Source organism: Protopterus annectens, chromosome 9.part0, assembly GCF_019279795.1.
Source record: "Protopterus annectens isolate FY-2018-M chromosome 9.part0, PAN1.0, whole genome shotgun sequence".
NCBI lineage: Eukaryota > Metazoa > Chordata > Ceratodontiformes > Protopteridae > Protopterus > Protopterus annectens.
The window spans coordinates 5,311,177-5,332,521 of record NC_056743.1 but is presented as its reverse complement, the minus strand read 5'-3'; the positions used below and the strand labels follow the sequence as shown (position 1 = coordinate 5,332,521).

General features: G+C 43.9%; 1 protein-coding gene across 4 annotated transcripts in view; it reads right to left on the bottom strand.

The window, feature by feature from the left end:
• Window positions 1-21,345, bottom strand: part of LOC122811009 (interferon regulatory factor 3-like) — a 782,651-nt gene that overhangs the window by 146,237 nt on the left and 615,069 nt on the right. For all 4 annotated transcript variants that reach the window (XM_044082521.1, XM_044082517.1, XM_044082519.1 and 1 more), the window contains one exon: window positions 1,619-1,810. In XM_044082521.1, the coding sequence (XP_043938456.1) occupies window positions 1,619-1,810 (192 nt within the window). The remainder of the gene's footprint in view (window positions 1-1,618; window positions 1,811-21,345) is intronic.

The window sequence follows — 21,345 nt, the reverse complement described above, 5'->3', positions numbered from 1 at the left end:
TATAGATTATATTAACAGATGTATAGCTATGATTCAGTATTGTGAGGCTTTTAAGAGCAATTAAGAATTATTTAGTTATTTATTTCCAGTTTGTTGATCGACAAAGTCCACTAGGCCCTCTGTGCCCATTTTCAGTGGAGGCCCAGTGAGAAAAGCTCCAACAAACAAAATGTAGTAAAGATTTATGATACAAATAAAAAGTAAAAAGTAAAATGCTGGATACAAATACACAACATATGCTTAATACAACTACTAGATCATTTACAATAAAGAGAGGTACATTTACAATCTTGACATAGGAAGAACATTTTTGATTATAAGGAGATAGCATTAGAGAACTAGAAACCAAGGTGATAGACAGTTAGAAGCAGGTGGGTTGTTGATGGGCATACATATTCCATCGAGTCAAGGAATTAGTTTGAGTGCAGGACTGAAGCATTGGCAGTAAGGGGTTAGACGTACAGCACGGAACAAAGGGGGGAATAAGGGGAGGGGGAGAGCTTGCTAGGTTGGAGGAATGCAGGTGCATTTCCGAATACAGGATAGGTAGGAATGAAGCTGTGTTTTGAAGCTCTCCATATTTTCTATTATCCTTAGGGAAGGAGGGAGGGAATTCCACTTTTTGGCTAAGGAAAATGAGAGAAGTAGTTGTCGTGGTGGTCGGTTGGGTTTATGAACAGATATTAGGTTTTGATGCACAGATCTTAAATTTCTATTTGGTACATAGGGGACTAAGATGTTTTTGAGGGCAGGGGATTTGGTGGGGTTGGAGAATAATTTATGAGCAGTGGTGAGCTGGAGGAAGTCCAGATAGTTTGGAAGTTCTAGCCAGTCTTGAGAGTTAAGGGCAAGGCAATGATGGGAGGAGGTTATGGCGTTAGTGGCGAATTTGGAGATTTTGTTTAACAGTTTTCTAATTTGGATGTAACAGATGCAGATAAATTGGTTAGAAGGGGGTGCCATACATTCAGGAGGGAAGGAGATAAGCAGAGACAAGAGTACGTCTGATAAGAGGTGAGAGAAGGTGGTTATTCCTATAAAGTATACCCAGTTTTTGGTGGTTTTTTTTATGTTTAGGAGTACAAGGTTGACAAATTTTAGGTGTTCAACTATAGTTACACCTAGTAACTTTGCATAGGGGGCTACTTCAATAGGAGAGTTATTTTGGCTTAGAATTTGGAAAGAGGTTTTCTCAAAAGAGAAGGATTTTGAAGGAAGGAAGATTAATATTTTGGATTTGTTTGCATTTAGGGAGAGATGATTTTGGAGCATCCATCCAAGAAGATTATGTAGCTCACTAATCCAGTTAGTAAGTAGTTAAGCAAATAAAAATAAAATGGAGAATATCATAAGGGAACTAGGATTGTTCCTTTACAACAAAATGGTTCCACTTAAAGAAGTAAACAAAGTCTTTTAGTCTCTGTATTAAAAATGCAGCTTTTATTAAATTCCACTGCTGAGCTATAAAATGCACACTGAAATGATTGTATTTGTTAGGCTATAATAACTGCTTGTGCCTTTAATTTTAGGCACCTCATTTCCTCAGTATTTGATATGAAGGTATTTCAAGAAAGAAACATTCATTATTCAGCCATTTCATACGTTCAGTTTTACTCACCAAACCTGTCAATCTGGGAGCTACGAAATTCATTCCACTGACTGTCCGTGTCCACCTCTTGGAATGGTTCTTTTGGTACAGAACTTGCTGCAAGAGCCTCCATGGGGGGCTGTAAAGTAGAAGGTGAAATCTCCAGAACTGGAGACATGTGCTGAATGTTGCCATATTCCAAAGACATGTGGTTAGTCTCCACTAAAAAATAAAAGATAAAAGACTCACATGAATAGAGCATTGTGACATGGAAAAGTGATCACTCGTATCTTCTTTTAACAGATATTTACTTTTTATCACCTTCCTCCTGCCCTGAGTGCTTAGACATGGCAGCAATGAACTCCTCAAACTATTACCCATCACAAGTCTTAGTCTCCCTGAAGCCTACAGTGACACTGCTGACCCACTGCCCTCTGAGTGTCTGCGGGGCATGTCTTCAGTCCCATTCCTGTGGATGACATAAAAGGCCGGCCATGAAAAACTAGCTCTAATGAATAATCGAAGAAAGACCTTGTAATATTTTGTGTTTCTGGCAACTTCTCTCAATTCTACGCCCTCTTAGCTGCTGTTTTAGAGGTTCAGCTACTAAAAAGAAGAGCCACCTTAATTTTCTTGACTTAGCATTTCCTTGCCAACAGTGATGCTGTATCAGCCTTGATAACTACAGCCTTACTTGCCCACTCTACCAAAGGTCTGGCTTACCCACTCAGACCAGGGCCACATACTGGAGAAGGGACACCTAAGCAACAGAGTCCTAACTGTCTTCAGGTCAGGGGGACTACAGGGCAGCCACAGTGTGGCACTGTTCTTGATGCCCACTGAGCACTTTTTATGTGCTACCTTCCCATATCGTCTTGTGATCAGCAATGATGCTGTCACAACATGGCCCACAGTATGCACTGCATGGCAGGATAAACTGCTGCTCTTAAGGGTCCAGAACATCTGTCCATTAGTCAAAGCCTATCTACCGAAAAGCTGGTGCTCGTGCACTAGGACCTTGCTTAGGTCCAACCTCAAAAATGGGTGTGCCGATACCAACTGCCCTCTCAGAAGACTAATGCCTAGGTTCACGAATCAAATGCAAGTCAAATGGGGCATGGCTGTGACTCTACCACATTACATCAGAAGAATGACCAGCCACATGATCACAAACTAAATAAATAAATCCAAAAGGGTCAGCTAGAATGTTCTTTTTTAATAAATCAATTTGAGTTTTGCACCTACTATGTAAAAGGAAAAGTACCATTGTTTACCATCCATTGAATTATTTTTATAACTAGACTTTAAGACAAGGGCTTTCAGATGTGATGTATAACAGCAGGGCTTACTACATGTGCTCTGTACTGAAAATACTCGGTTATTCAAATTGATCTCACACACCGTACAGATTGCAGAATGTGCTGCACCCAAGAGTACTGAGCAGCGGGCAAGCATATATACCCTACACACTACAGAATAAGCAGGATCAATACGGTACGGAGCAATGGGCATGCATATATACCCTACACACTACAGAAAGGGCAGGATCCATGGGGTACTGAGATGTGGGCAAGCATATATACTCTACACACAATGGAATGTGCAGGATCCATGGGGTACTGAGATGTGGGCATACACATATACCCTACACACTACAGAATGTGCAGGATCCATTGAGTACTGAAATGAGGGCATACATATATACCCTACATGCTACATAATGTGGATGATTCATAGGGTACTGAGATGTGGGCATAGATATATATCCCACACACTACAGAATGTGCAGGATACATGGGGCACTGAGATGTGGGCATACATATACACCTTACAGACTACAGAATGTGCAGGATCCATGCTGCACTGAGACGTGGCCATGCATATATACCATACACACTACAGAATGTGGAGGATCAATGGGGTACTGAGATGTGGGCATACATATATACCCTACAGACTACAGAATGTGTAGGATCCATGAGGCACTGAGATGTGGGCATACAAATATACACTACACACCACAGAACGTGCAGGATCCATGGGGCATTGATATGTGGGCATACATATATACCCTACAGACAGAATGTGGAGGATCCATGGGGCATTGAGATGTGGGCATACACATATACCCTACACACTACAGAATGTGCAGGATCCATGGAGTACTGAGATGTGGGCATGCATATATACCCTACACACCATAAATACCCTACACACCACAAAATATGCAGGATCCTTGGGGCACTGAGATGTGGGCATACATACATATATACCCTACACACCACAGAATGTGCAATATCAATGGGGCACTGAGATGTGGACATTCATACATACCCTACATACTACAGATTGTGGAGGATCCATGGGGCACTGAGATGTGGGCATACATATATACCCTACACACTACAGAATGTGCAGGATCCATGGGGCACTGACATATGGGCATACAAATATACACTAGAGAATGTGCAGGATCCATGTGGGTACTGCAATGTGGGCAGACCTATATACCCGACACTACAGAATGTGCAGGATCCATGGGGCACTGAGATTTGGGCATACATACATACCCTACACATTATGGAATGTGCAAGATTCATGAGGCAGTGAGATGTGGGCATACATATATACCCTGCACACTATAGAATGTGGAGGATCCATGGGGTACTGAGATGTGGGCATAAATATATACCCTACACATTATGGAATGTGCAGGATCCATGGGGTACTGAGATGTGGGCATCCACATATATCCTACACACTACAGACTGTGCAGGATCCATGGGGTACTGAGCAGTGTCCATACATATATACCCTACACACTACAGAATGTGCAGGATCCATGGGGTACTGAGCAGTGTCCATACCCTACAATCTGCAGAATGTGCAGGATCCATGGGGTACTAAGCAGTGTCCATACATATATACCCTACACACTACAGAACATGCAGGATCCATGGGGTACTGAGCAGTGTCCATACATATATACCCTACAATCAGCAGAATGTGCAGGAACCATGGGGTACTGAGCAGTGTTTATACACATATACCCTACACACTATGGAATGTGCAGGATCCATGGGGTACTGAGATGTGGGCATACATATATATCCTACAGCCTACAGAATGTGCAGCATCCATGGGGTACTAAGAGTTGGACATGCACATATACCCTACACACTACAGAATGTGCAGGATCCATGAGGTACTGAGATGTGGGCAAGTATATATACCCTATACAACACAGGATGTGGAGGGTCAATTGGGTACTGAGATGTAGGCATAAATATATACACTACAACTGACAGAATTGCAGAATCCATGGGGCACTGAGATGTGGGCATGCATATATACACTACAGACTACAGAATGTGCAGGATCCATGGGGTACTGAGATGTGGGCAAACCTATATACCATACACACTACAGAATGTGCAGGATTCATGGGGCACTGAGATGTGGGCATACATACATACCCTACATACTACAGAATGTGCAGGATTGATGGGGTGCTGAGATGTGGGCATGCATATATACCCTACACACTATGGAATGTGCAGGATCGAATGGGTACTGAGATGTAGGCATACATATATACCCTACAGACTACAGAATGTGCAGGATCCATGCTGCATTGAGATGTGGCCATGCATATATACCATGCACACTACAGAATGTGGACGATCAATGGGGTACTGAGATGTGGGCATACATATATACCCTACAGACTACAGAATGTGTAGGATCCACGAGGCACTGAGATGTGGGCATACAAATATACACTACACACCACAGAACGTGCAGGATCCATGGGGCATTGATATGTGGGCATACATACATACCCTACAGACAACAGAATGTGCAGGATCCATGGGGCATTGAGATGTGGGCATACACATATACCCTACACACTACAGAATGTGCAGTATCCACAGAGTACTTAGATGTGGGCATGCATATATACTCTACACACCACAGAATGTGCAGGATCCATATGTGCAGGATCCATGGGGCACTGAGATGTGAGCATGCATATATACCCTACACACCACAGAATGTGCAGGATCCTTGGGGCACTGAGATGTGGGCATACATATATATCCTACACACCACAGAATGTACAGTATCAATGGGGCACTGAGATGTGGACATTCATACAAACCCTACATACTACAGATTGTGGAGGATCCATGGGGCACTGACATATGGGCATACAAATATACCCTACACACTACAGAATGTGCAGGATCCATGTGGGTACTGCAATGTGGGCAGACCTATGTACCCGACACACTACATAATGTGCAGGATCCATGGGGCACTGAGATGTGAGCATGCATATATACCCTACACACCACAGAATGTGCAGGATCCTTGGGGCACTGAGATGTGAGCATGCATATATACCCTACACACCACAGAATGTGCAGGATCCTTGGGGTACTGAGATGTGGGCATACATATATATCCTACACACCACAGAATGTACAGTATCAATGGGGCACTGAGATGTGGACATTCATACAAACCCTACATACTACAGATTGTGGAGGATCCATGGGGCACTGACATATGGGCATACAAATATACCCTACACACTACAGAATGTGCAGGATCCACGTGGGTACTACAATGTGGGCAGACCTATGTACCCAACACACTGCATAATGTGCAGGATCCATGGGGCACTGAGATTTGGGCATATATGCATACCCTACACACTACGGAATGTGCAAGATTCATGAGGCACTGAGATGTGGGCATACATACATACCCTACACACTACAAAATGTGGAGGATCCATGGGGTACTGAGATGTGGGCATACATATATACCCTACAGATTATGGAATGTGCAGGATCCATGGGGTACTGAGATGTGGGCATCCACATATACCCTACACACTACAGACTGTGCAGGATCCATGGGGTACTGAGCAGTGACCATACATATATACCCTACACATTACAGAATGTGCAGGATCCATGGGATACTGAGCAGTGTCCATACATGTATACCGTACAATATGCAGAATGTGCAGGATGCATGGGATACTGAGCAGTGTCCATACATATATACCCTACACACTACAAAACATGCAGCATCCATGGGGTACTGAGCAGTGTCCATACATATATACCCTACAATCTGCAGAATGTGCAGGATCAATGGGGTACTGAGCAGTGTCCAAACAAATATACCCTACACAATACGGAATGTGCAGGATCCATGGGGTATTGAGATGTGGGCATACACATATACCCTACAGCCTACAGAATGTGTAGCATCCATGGGGTACTAAGATTTGGACATGCACATATACCCTACACACTACAGAATGTGCAGGATCCATGGGGTACTGAGATGTGGAAAAGTCTATATACCCTATACACTACAGGATGTGGAGGGTCAATGGGGCACTGAGATGTGGACATAAATATATACCCTACAGATGACAGAATGTGCAGGATCCATGGGGTACTGAAATGTGGGCATGCATATATACACTACAGACTACAGAATGTGCAGGATCCATGGGGTACTGAGATGTGGGCAAACCTATATACCATACACAGTACAGAATATGCAGAATTCATGGTGCACTGACATGTGGGCATACATACATACCGTACACACTAAGGAATGTAGAGGATTCATGGGATACTGAGATGTGGGCATACATATATACCTTACACACTACAGAATGTGCAGTATCCATGGGGTGCTGAGATGTGGGCATGCATATATACACTACACACTATGGAATGTGCAGGATCGATTGGGTACTGATGTGGGCATACATATATACCCTACAGAGTACAGAATGTGCAGGATCCATGAGGCACTGAGATGTGAGCATACAAATATACCCTACACATTACAGAATGTGCAGGATCCATGGGGCACTGAGATGTGGACAAGCATATATGCCCTACACATTACAGAATATGCAGGATCCAAGAGGTAATGAGATGTGGGCATAAATATATACCCTACACACTACAGAATGTGCAGAATCCATGGGGCACTGAGATGTGGGCATACAAATATACACTACAGAATGTGCAGGATCCATGTGGGTACTGCAGTGTGGCCATGCATACATACCCTACATACTACAGATTGTGGAGGATCCATGGGGCACTGAGATGTGGGCATACATATATACCCTACACACTACAGAATGTGCAGGATCCATGGGGCACTGACATATGGGCATACAAATATACACTACAGAATGTGCAGGATCCATGTGGGTACTGCAGTGTGGGCAGACCTATATACCCGACAAACTACAGAATATGCAGGATCCATGGGGCACTGAGATTTGGGCATACATACATACCCTACACACTACGGAATGTGCAAGATTCATGAGGCACTGAGATGTGGGCATACATATATACCCTACACACTGTAGAATGTGGAGGATCCATGGGGTACTGAGATGTGGGCATATATATATATATATATATATATATATATATATATATATATATATATATATATATACAATGAATGTGGGAGGGATCATGGGGTACTGAGATGTGGGCATATATATATATATATATATATACCTAACACTAAATCCCTCCCATATATATATATATATATATATATATATATATATATATATATATATATATATATATATATAAATACCCTACACATTATGGAATGTGCAGGATCCATGGGGTACTGAGATGTGGGCATCCACATATACCCTACGCACTACAGACTGTGCAGGATCCATGGGGTACTGAGCAGTGTCCATACATATATACCCTACACACTACAGAATGTGCAGGATCCATGGGATACTGAGCAGTGTCCAATCATATATACCCTACAATCTTCAGAATGTGCAAGATCCAAAGGCTACTGAGCAGTGCCCATACATATATACCCTGCACACTACAGAACGTGCAGGATCCATGAGGTACTGAGCAGTGTCCATACATATATACTCTACAATCTGCAGAATGTGCAGGATCCATGGGGTACTGAGCAGTGTCCATACAAATATTCCCTACACACTACGGAATGTGCAGGATCCATGGGGTATTGAGATGTGGGCATACATATATACCCTACAGCCTACAGAATGTGCAGCATCCATAGGGGTACTAAGATTTGGACATGCACATATACCCTACACACTACAGAATGTGCAGGATCCAGGGTTACTGAGATGTGGGCAAGTATATATACCCTATACACTACAGGACGTGGAGGGCCAATGGGGTACTGAGATGTGGGCATGCATATATACACTACAGACTACAGAATGTGCAGGATCCATGGGGTACTGAGATGTGGGCAAACCTATATACCACACACACTACAGAATGTGCAGGATTCATGGAGCACTGAGATGTGGGCATACATATATACCCTACACACTAAGGAATGTAGAGTATTCATGGGGTACTGAGATGTGGGCATACATATATACATTACACAATACAGAATGTGCAGTATCCATGGGGTGCTGAGATGTGGGCATGCATATATACCCTACACACTATGGAATGTGCAGGATCAATTGGGTACTGAGATGTGGGCATACATATATACCCTATACATTACAGAATGTGCAGGATACATAGGGCACTGATATGTGGGCAAGCATATATACCTTACACATTACAGAATGTGCAGGATCCAAGGGGTAATGAGATGTGGGCATAAATATGTACCCTACACACTACAGAATGTGCAGGATCCATGGGGCACTGAGATTTGGGCATGCATATATACACTACACACTACAGAATGTGCAGGATCCATGGGGGTACTGAGATGTGGGCATACATATATACCATACACACCACAGAATGTGCAGGATTCATTTGGTACTGAGATGTGGGCATACATACATACCCTACACACTATGGAACATGCAGGATTCATGGGGCACTGAGATGTGGGCATAGATATATACCATACACACTACAGAATGGGGAGGATCCATGGGGTACTGAGATGTGAGCATGCATATACACTCTATAATCTACAGAATGTGCAGGATCCATGGGGTACTGAGATGTGGGCAAACATATACACCCTACAGACTACAAAATGTGCAAGATCCATGGGGCACTGAGATGTGGGCATGCACATATACACTACACACTACAGAATGTGCAGGATCGATGGGGTACTGAGATGTGGGTATACATATATGCCCTACAGACTACAAAATGTGCAGGATCCATGGGGCACTTAGATGCGGGCATGCACATATAGACTACACACTACAGAATGTGCAGGATAGGTTGGGTACTGAGATGTGGGCATGCACATGTACACTACACACTACAGAATGTGCAGGATCGATAGGGTACTGAGATGTGGGCATACATATGCACACTACACACTAGAGAATGTGCAGGATCCATGGGGTACTGAGTTGTGGGCAAGCATATAAACCCTACACACTACAGGATGTGGAGGGTCAATGGGTTAGTGAGATGTGGGCATACATATATACAGATGACAGAATGTGCAGGTTCCATGGAGAACGGCACTGTGGGCATGCATATATACCCTACACACTACAGAAGGTGCATGATCCATGGGGTACTGAGATGTGGGCATACATATATACCATAAAGACTACAGAATGGGCAGGATCCATGGGTTTCTGAGATTTGGGCATACATATATACTGTACAGACTGCAGAATAGGCAGGATCCATGGGTTTCTGAGATTTGGGCATACATATATACCCTACAGACTACAGAATGGGCAGGATCCATGGGTGTCTGAGATTTGGGCATACATATATACCCTACAGACTAGAGAATTGGCAGGATCCATGGGGTACCGAGATAAGGGCATGCACACATGCACTACACACCACAGAATGTGGAGTATCCAGGGGGCACTGAGATGTAGCCATGTACATATATACCCTGCACACCACAGAATATGCAGGATCCATGTGGTACTGAGATGTGGGCATGTATACATACCCTACACACCACAGAATATGCAGGATCCATGTGGTACTGAGATGTGGGCATACATATACATACCCTACAGACTACGGGATGTGTAGGATCCATGAGGCACTAAGATGTGGGCAAGCATATATACCCTACACACTACAAAATGTGGTGGATCAATGGAGTACTGAGATGTGGGCATACATATATACTCTACACAATACAGAATGTGGAGGATCAGTGGGATACTGAGATGTGGGCATACATATATACCCTACACAATACAGAATGTGGAGGATCAGTGGGATACTGAGATGTGGGCAAACATATATACCCTACACAATACAGAATGTGGAGGATCAGTGGGGTACTGAGATGTGAGCATACATATATGTCCTACACACTACAGAATGTGCAGGATCTATGGGGTACTGAGATGTGGGCAAGTATATATACCCTACACACTACAGGATGTGGAGGTTCAACGGGGAACTGAGATGTGGGTATAAATATATACGCTACAGACGACAGAATGTGCAGGATCCATGGGGCACTGAAATGTAGGTATGCATATATAAACTACACACTACAGGATGTGCAGGATCCATGGGGTACTGAGATTTGAGCATACATATACCATACACACTACAGAATGTGTAGGATTCATGGGGCACTGAGATGTGGGCATACATATATACCCTTACACACTATGGAATGTGCAGAATTCATATGGTACAGAGATGTTGGCATACATATATACCCTACACACTACAGTATGTGCAAGATCCATGGGGTGCTGAGATTTGGGCATGCATATATCCCCTGCACACTATGGAATGTGCAGGATCAATGGGGTACTGAGATGCAGGCATACATATATACAGTACAGAGTACAGAATGTGCAGGATCCATGCTGCATTGAGATGTGGGCATGCATATATATGGTACACACTATAGAATGCGAAGGAACAATGGTGTACTGAGGTGTGGGCAGACATATATACCCTATAGACTACAGAATGTGCAGGATCCATGGGGCACTGAGAGGTGGGCGTACACATATACCCTACACACTACAGAATGTGCAGGATCCATGGAGTAGTGAGATGAGGACTTGCTTATACACCCTACACACTACAAAATGTGCAGGATCCATGGAGCACTGAGATTTGGGTAAGCATATACACCCTATACACTATAGGATGTGGTGGGTCAATGGGGTACTGAGATATGGGCATACATGTACACCCTACAGACTACAGAATGTGCAGGATCGATGGGGTACTGAGATGTCGGCAAGCATATATACCCTACCAACTACAGAATGTGCAAGATCCATGCGGTACTGAGATGTGGGCATACATATATACCGTACACTACAGAATTTGCCGGATCCATGGGGTACTGAGATCTGGGCATGCATATATACCCTACACACTACAGAATATGCAGAATCCATGGGGTACTGAAATCTGAGCATGCATATATACCCTACACTCCACGGAATGTGCAGGATCCATGGGGTACTGAGATGTGCACATACATATATACCCTACACATTATGGAATGTGCAGGATCCATGGGGTACTGAGATGTGGGTACACATATATACCCTACACACTACAGAGTGTGCAGTATCCATGGGACACTGAGATGTGGGCATGCACACATACCCTACACACTATAGAATTTGCATGATCTAAGGGGCACTGAGATGTGGGCATACCTATATACCCTACACACTGCAGAATGTGCTGGATCCATGGGGCACTGAGATGTGAGCATGCATATATACCCTACATACTATGGAATGTGCAAGATCCATGGGGTACTAAGATGTGGGCATACATACATACCTGACACACCATAAAATGTGCAGGATCCATGCAGCACTGAGATGTGGGTATACATATATACCCTAAACACCACAGAACGTGCAGGATCCATGAGGCATTGATATGCGGGCATGCATATATACCCTACACTGCACAGAATGTGCAGGATCCATATGTGCAGGATCCATGGGGTACTGAGATGTGGGCATACATATATACCCTACACACCACAGAATGTGTAGGATCCATAGGGCACTGAGATGTGGGCATAGAAATATACCCTACATACTACAGAATATGTAAGATCCATGGGGTACTGCAATGTGGACATACATATATACCCAACACACTACAGAATGTGCAGGATCCATGATGCACTGAGATGTGGGCACACATACATACCCTACACACTACGGAATGTGCAAGATTCATGAGACACTGAGATGTGGGCATACATATATACCCTACACACTACAGAATGTGGAGGATCAGTGGGATACTGAGATGTGGGCATACATATATATCCTACACACTACAGAATGTGCAGGATCCATGGGGTACTGAGATTTGGGCATGCACATAAACCCTACACACTACAGAATGTGCAGGATACATTGAGTACTGAGTTGTGGGCAAGCATATAAACCCAACACACTACAGAATGTGGAGTGTCAATGGGGTACTGACATGTCGGCATACATATATACCTGGCAGATGACAGAATGTGCAGGATCCATGGGACACTGAGATGTGGGCATGCATATATAACCTACACACTAGAAAATGTGCATGATCCATGGGGTACTGAGATGTGGGCATACATATATACCATACAGACTACAGAATGGGCAGGATCCATGGGGTACTGAGATGTGGGCATACATATATACCCTACAGACTACAGAATGAGCAGGATCCATGGGGCACTGAGATGTGGGCATGCATATATACCCTACACACTAGAAAATGTGCATGATCCATGGGGTACTGAGATGTGGGCATACATATATACTATACAGACTACAGAATGAGCAGGATCCATGGGGTACTGAGATAAGGGCAAGCACATATGCACTACACACTACAGAATGTAGAGGATCCATGGGGTACTGAGATGTGGGCATACATATATACCCTACAGACTATGGAATGTGCAAGATTCATGAGGCACTGAGATGTGGGCAAGCATTTATACTGTACACACTACAGAATGTGAAGGATCAATAGAGTATGGAGATCTGGGCATACATATATACCCTACACAGTACAGAATGTGGAGGATCAGTGGGTTACTGAGATGAAGGCATACATACATACCCTACACACTACAGAATGTGAAGGATCAGTGGGGTACTGAGATGTGGGCATACATATGTACCCTACAGACTAGAGAATGTGCAGGATCCATGGGGTACTAAGATTTGGAGATGCACATATACCTTACACACTACAGAATGTGCTGGATCCATGGGGTACCGACATGTGGGCAAGTATATATACCCTGCACACTACAGGATGTGCAGGATCCATGGGGCACTGAGATGTGGGCATGCATATATACACTACAGAATGTGCAGGATCCATGGGGTACTGAGATGTGGGCATATCTATATACCATACACACTACAGAATGAGCAGGATTCATGGTGCACTGAGATGTGGGCATACATACATACCCTACACACTAAGGAATGTGTAGGATTCATGGGGTACTGAGATGTGGGCATACATATATACCCTACACACTACAGAATGTGCAGGATCCATGGGGTGCTGAGATGTGGGCATGCATATATACCTTGCAGACTACAGAATGTGCAGGATCCATGGGGCACTGAAATGTGGGCATACACATATACCCTACACACTACAGAGTGTGCAGGATCCATAGAGTACTGAGATGTGGGCATGTTATATACCCTACACACTACAAAATGTGCAGGATCCATGGGGCACTGAGATGTGGGCAAGCATATATACCCTACTCATTACAGAATGTGCAGAATGCAAGGGGTACTGTGATGTGGGCATAAATATATACCCTACACACTACAGAATGTGCAGGATCCATGGGGCACTGAGATGTGGGCATTCATATATACACTACACACTACAGAATGTGCAGGATCCATGGGGGTACTGAGATGTATGCATACATAAATACTATACACACTACAGATTGTGCAGGATCTATGGGGTACTGAGATGTGCGCATACATATATACCCTACACATTATGGAATGTGTAGGATCCATGGGGTACTGAGATGTGGGTACACATATATACCCTACACACTACAGAATGTGCAGTATCCATGGGGCACTGAGATGTGGGCATGCACACATACCCTACACACTACAAAATTTGCATGATCTATGGGGCACTGAGGTGTGGGCATACATACATACCTGACACACCATACAATGTGCAGGATCCATGCAGCACTGAGATGTGGGCATGCATATATACCCTACACTCCACAGAATGTGCAGGATCCATATATGCAGGATCCATGGGGTACTAAGATGTGGGCATACATATATACCCTACACACCACAGAGTGTGTAAGATCCATAGGGCACTGAGATGTGGGCATAGAAATATACCCTACACACTACTGAATATGCAGGATCCATGGGGTACTGCAATGTGGACATACATATATACCCAACACACTACAGAATGTGCAGGATCCATAAGGCACTGAGATGTGGGCATACATATATACCCAACACACTACGGAATGTGCAAGATTCATGAGACACTGAGATATGGGCATACATATATACCCTACACACTACAGAATGTGGAGGATCAGTGGGGTACCGAGATGTGGGCATAGATATATACCCTACACACTACAGAATGTGCAGTATCCATGGGGTACTGAGATTTGGGCATGCACATAAACCCTACACACTACAGAATGTGCAGGATACATTGAGTACTGAATTGTGGGCAAGCATATAAACCAAACACACTACAGAATGTGGAGTGTCAATGGGGTACTGACATGTCGGCATACATATATACCTGACAGATGACAGAATGTGCAGGATCCACAGGACACTGAGATGTGGGCATGCATATATAACCTACACACTAGGAAATGTGCATGATCCATGGGGTACTGAGATGTGGGCATACATATATATCATACAGACTACAGAATGGGCAGGATCCATGGGGTACTGAGACGTGGGCATACATATATACCCTACAGACTACAGAATGAGCAGGATCCATGGGGCACTGAGATGTGGGCATGCATATATACCCTACACACTAGAAAATGTGCATGATCCATGGGGTACTGAGATGTGGGCATACATGTATGCCATACAGACTACAGAATGGGCAGGATCCATGGGGTACTGAGACTTGGGCATACATATATACCCTACAGACTACAGAATGAGCAGGATCCATGGGGTACTGAGATAAGGGCATGCACATATGCACTACACACTACAGAATGTAGAGGATCCATGGGGCACTGAGATTTAGGCATGCACATATATACCCTACACACTACAGAATATGCAAGATCCATGTGGTATTGAGATGTGGGCATGCATACATACCCAACACACTACCGAATGTGCAGGATCCATGGGGTACTGAGATGTGGGCATACATATATACCCTACAGACTATGGAATGTGCAAGATTCATGAGGCACTGAGATGTGGGCAAGCATTTATACCGTACACACTACAGAATGTGAAGGATCAATAGAGTACGGAGATCTGGGCATACATATATACCCTATACAGTACAGAATGTGGAGGATCAGTGGGTTACTTAGATGTGGGCATACATATGTACCCTACAGACTACAGAATGTGCAGGATCCATGGGGTACTAAGATTTGGACATGCACATATACCTTACACACTACAGAATGTGCTGGATCCATGGGTACTGACATGTGGGCAAGTATATATACCCTGCACACTACAGGATGCGCAGGATACATGGGGTACTGAGATGTGGGCATATCTATATACCATACACACTACAGAATGAGCAGGATTCATGGGGCACTGAGATGTGGGCATACATACATACCCTACACACTAAGGAATGTGCAGGATTCATGGGGTACTAAGATGTGGGCATATATATATATATATATATATATATATATATATATATATATATATATATATATATATATATATATATACCCTACACACTACAGAATGTGCAGGATCCATGGGGTGCTGAGATGTGGGCATGCATATATACCCTACACACTATGGAATGTGCAGGATCGATTGGGTACTGAGATGTGGGCATACATATATACCCTATAGACTACAGAATGTGCAGGATCCATGCTGCATTGAGATGTGGGCATGCATATATAACGTACACACTGCAGAATGTGGAGGATCAATCGGGTACTGAGATGTGGGCATACATATATACCCTACACACTACAGAATGTGCAGGATCCATGGGTACTAAGATGTGGACATGCACATATACCCTACACACTACAGAATGTGCAGGATCCATGGGGTACTGAGATGCGGGCAAGTATATATACCCTACACACTGCAGGATTTGGAGGGTGAATGGGGGTACTGAGATGTGGGCATAAATATATACCCTACAGATGACAGAATGTGCAGGATCCATGGGGCACTGTGATGTGGGAATGCATATATATACTACACACTACAGAATGTGCAGGATCCATGGGGTACTGAGATGCGGGCAAGTATATATACCCTATGCACTGCAGGATTTGGAGGGTGAATGGGTACAGAGATGTGGGCATAAATATATACCCTACAGATGACAGAATGTGCAGGATCCATGCGGTACTGAGATGTGGGCATATCTATATACCATACACACTACAGAATGTGCAGGATTTATGGGGTACTGAGATGTGGGCATACATATATACCCTACACCCTACAGAATGTGCAGGATCCATGAGGTGCTGAGATTTGGGCATGCATATACACCCTGCACATTATGGAATGTGCAGGATCGCTTGGGTACTGAGATGTGGACATACATATATACCCTACAGACTACAGAATATGCAGGATCCATGCTGCATTGAGATGTGGGCTTGCATATATACCATACACACTACAGAATGTGGAGGATCAATTGGGTACTGAGATGTGGGCATACATATATACCCTGCAGACTACAGAATGTGCAGGATCCATGGGGCACTGAGATGTGGGCATACACATATACCCTACACACTACAGAATGTGCAGTATCCATAGAGTACTGAAATGTGGGCATGCTTATATACCCTACACACTACAAAATGTGCAGGATCCATGGGGCACTGAGATGTGGGCAAGCATATATACCCTACTCATTACAGAATGTGCAGGATGCAAGGGGTACTGAGATGTGGGCATAAATATATACCCTACACACTACAGAATGTGCAGGATCCATGGGGCACTGAGATGTGGGCATGCATATATACACTACACAATACAGAATGTGCAGGATCCATGGGGGTACTGAGATGTGTGCATACATAAATACCATACACACTACAGATTGTGCAGGATTCATGCGGCACTGAGATGTGGGCATACATACATACCGTACACACTATGGAATGTGCAGGATCCATGGGGTATTGTGATGTAGACATACATACCCTACACACTATGGAATATGCAGGATTCATGGGGCACTGAGATGTGGGCATACATATATTCCCTACACACTACAAAATGGGGAGGATCCATGGGGTACTGAGATGTGGGCATGCACATATATACCCTACACAGTACGGAATGTTCAGGAGCCATGGGGTACTGAGATTTGGGCATGCATATACACTCTACACACTACAGAATGTGCAGGATCCATGGGGTACTGAGATGTGGGCATGCACATATACACTACACACAAGATAATGTGCTGGATAGGTGTGGTACTGAGATGTGGGCATGCACATATACACTACACACTACAGAATGTGCAGGATCGATGGGGTACTGAGATGTGGGCATGCATATATACCCTACACACTGTAGAATGAGCAGGATCCATGAGGCACTGAGTTGTGGGCAAGCATATATACACTACATACTATGGAATGTGCAGGATCCATGGGGTATTGAGATGTGGGCGTACATATATACCCTACACAATACAGAATGTGTAGGATCAATGGGGTACTGAGATGTGTGCATACATATATACCCTAGAGACTACAGAATGGGCTGAATCCATGGGGCACTTTGATATGGGAAAGCATATATATCCTACACATTACAGAATGTGCAGGATCCATGGGGTAATGAGATGTGGACATACATACATACATACACTACACACTGACGTGGGCATACATATATACCCTACACTCTACAGAATGTAGAGGATCCATGGGGTACTGAGATGTGGTGATACATACATACCCTACACACTACAGAATGAGCAGCATCCATGCAGTACTGAGATGTGGGTATATATATATATATATATATATATATATATATATATATATATATATATATATATAAATAACTGACACACTATGGAATGTTCAGGATCCATGGGGTACTGAGATGTGGGCATACATATATACCCTACACATTATGGAATGTGCAGGATCCATGGGATACTGAGATATGGGCATCCGCATATACCCTGCACACTACAGACTGTGCAGGATCCATGGGGTACTGAGCAGTGTCCATACATATATACCCTACACATTACAAAATGTGCAGGATCCATGGGGTACTGAGCAGTGTCCATACATATATACCCTACAATCCACAGAATGTGCAGGATCCATGGGGTACTGAGCAGTGTCCATACCTATATACCCTACACACTATGGAATGTGCAGGATGCATGGGGTACTGAGATGTGGGCATACATATATACCCTCCACACTACAGAATGTGCAGGATCCATGGGGTGCTGAGATGTGGACATGCATATATACCCTACACATTATGGAATGTGCAGGATCGATTGGGTACTGAGATGTGGGCATACATATATACCCTACAGACTACAGAATGTGCAGGATCCATGCTGCATTGAGATGTGTGCATGCATATATAACGTACACACTACAGAATGTGGAGGATCAATGGGGTACTGAGACGTGGGCATACATATATACCCTACAGACTACAGAATGTGGAGGATCCATGGGTACTAAGATGTGGACATGCACATATACCCTACACACTACAGAATGTGCAGGATGCATGGGATACTGAGATGTGGGCATACCTATATACCATACACACTACAGAATGTGCAGGATTCATGGGGAACTAAGATGTGGGCATACATACATACCTTACACACTAAGGGATGTGCAGGATTCATTGGGGTACTGAGATGTGGGCATACATATATACCCTACACAATACAGAATGTGCAGGATCCATGAGGTGCTTAGATGTGGGCATGCATATACACCCTACACATTATGGAATGTGCAGGATCGATTGCGTACTGAGATGTGGACATACATATATACCCTACAGACTACAGAATTTGCAGGATCCATGCTGCATTGAGATGTGGACTTGCATATATACCATACACACTACAGAATGTGGAGGATCAATGGGGTACTGAGATGTGGGCATACATATATACCCTGCAGACTACAGAATGTGCAGGATCCATGGGGCACTGAGATGTGGGCATACACATATACCCTACACACTACAGAATGTGCAAATCCATAGAGTACTGAGATGTGGGCATGCTTATATACCCTACACACTACAAAATGTGCAGGATCCATGGGGCACTGAGAGGTGGGCAAGCATATATACCCTACTCATAACAGAATGTGCAGGATGCAAGGGGTACTGAGATGTGGGCATAAATATATACCCTACACACTACAGAATGTGCAGGATCCATGGGGCACTGAGATGTGGGCATGCATATACACACTACACACTACAGAATGTGCAGGATCCATGGGGGTACTCAGATGTGGGCATACATAAATACCATACACACTACAGACTGTGCAGGATTCATGGGAAACTGAGATGTGGGCATACATACATAGCCTACACACTATGGAATGTGCAGGATCCATGGGGTATTGTGATGTAGACATACACACATACCCTACACACTATGGAATATGCAGGATTCATGGGGCACTGAGATGTGGGCATACATATATTCCCTACACACTACAGAATGGGGAGGATCCATGGGGTACTGAGATGTGGGCATGCACATATATACCCTACACAGTACGGAATGTGCAGGAGCTATGGGGTACTGAGATGTGGGCATGCATATACACTCTACACACTACAGAATGTGCAGGATCCATGGGGTACTGAGATGTGGGCTAACATATATGCCCTAGAGACTATAAAATGTGCAGGATCCATGGGGCACTGATATGTGAAAATGCACATATACACTACAGACAACAGAATGTGCTGGAGATACGTGGGGTACTGAGATGTGGGCATGCACATATACACTACTCACTACAGAATGTGCAGGATCGATGTGGTACTGAGATGTGGGCATACATATACACACTACTCACTACAGAATGTGCAGGATCCATGGAGTACTGAGATGTGGGCATGCATATATACCCTACACACTGTAGAATGAGCAGGATCCATGGGGCACTGAGTTGTGGGCAAGCATATATACACTACACACTATGGAATTTGCAGGATCTATGGGGTATTGAGATGTGGGCGTACATATATACCCTACACAATACAGAATGTGTAGGATCAATGGGGTACTGAGATGTGTGCATACATATATACCCTAGAGACTACAGAATGGGCTGGATCCATGGGGCACTTTGATGTGGGAAAGCATATATATCCTACACATTACAGAATGTGCAGGATCCATGGGGTAGTGAGATGTGGACATACATACATACATACACTACACACTACAGAATGAGCAGTATCCATGAGGTACTGACGTGGGCATACATAT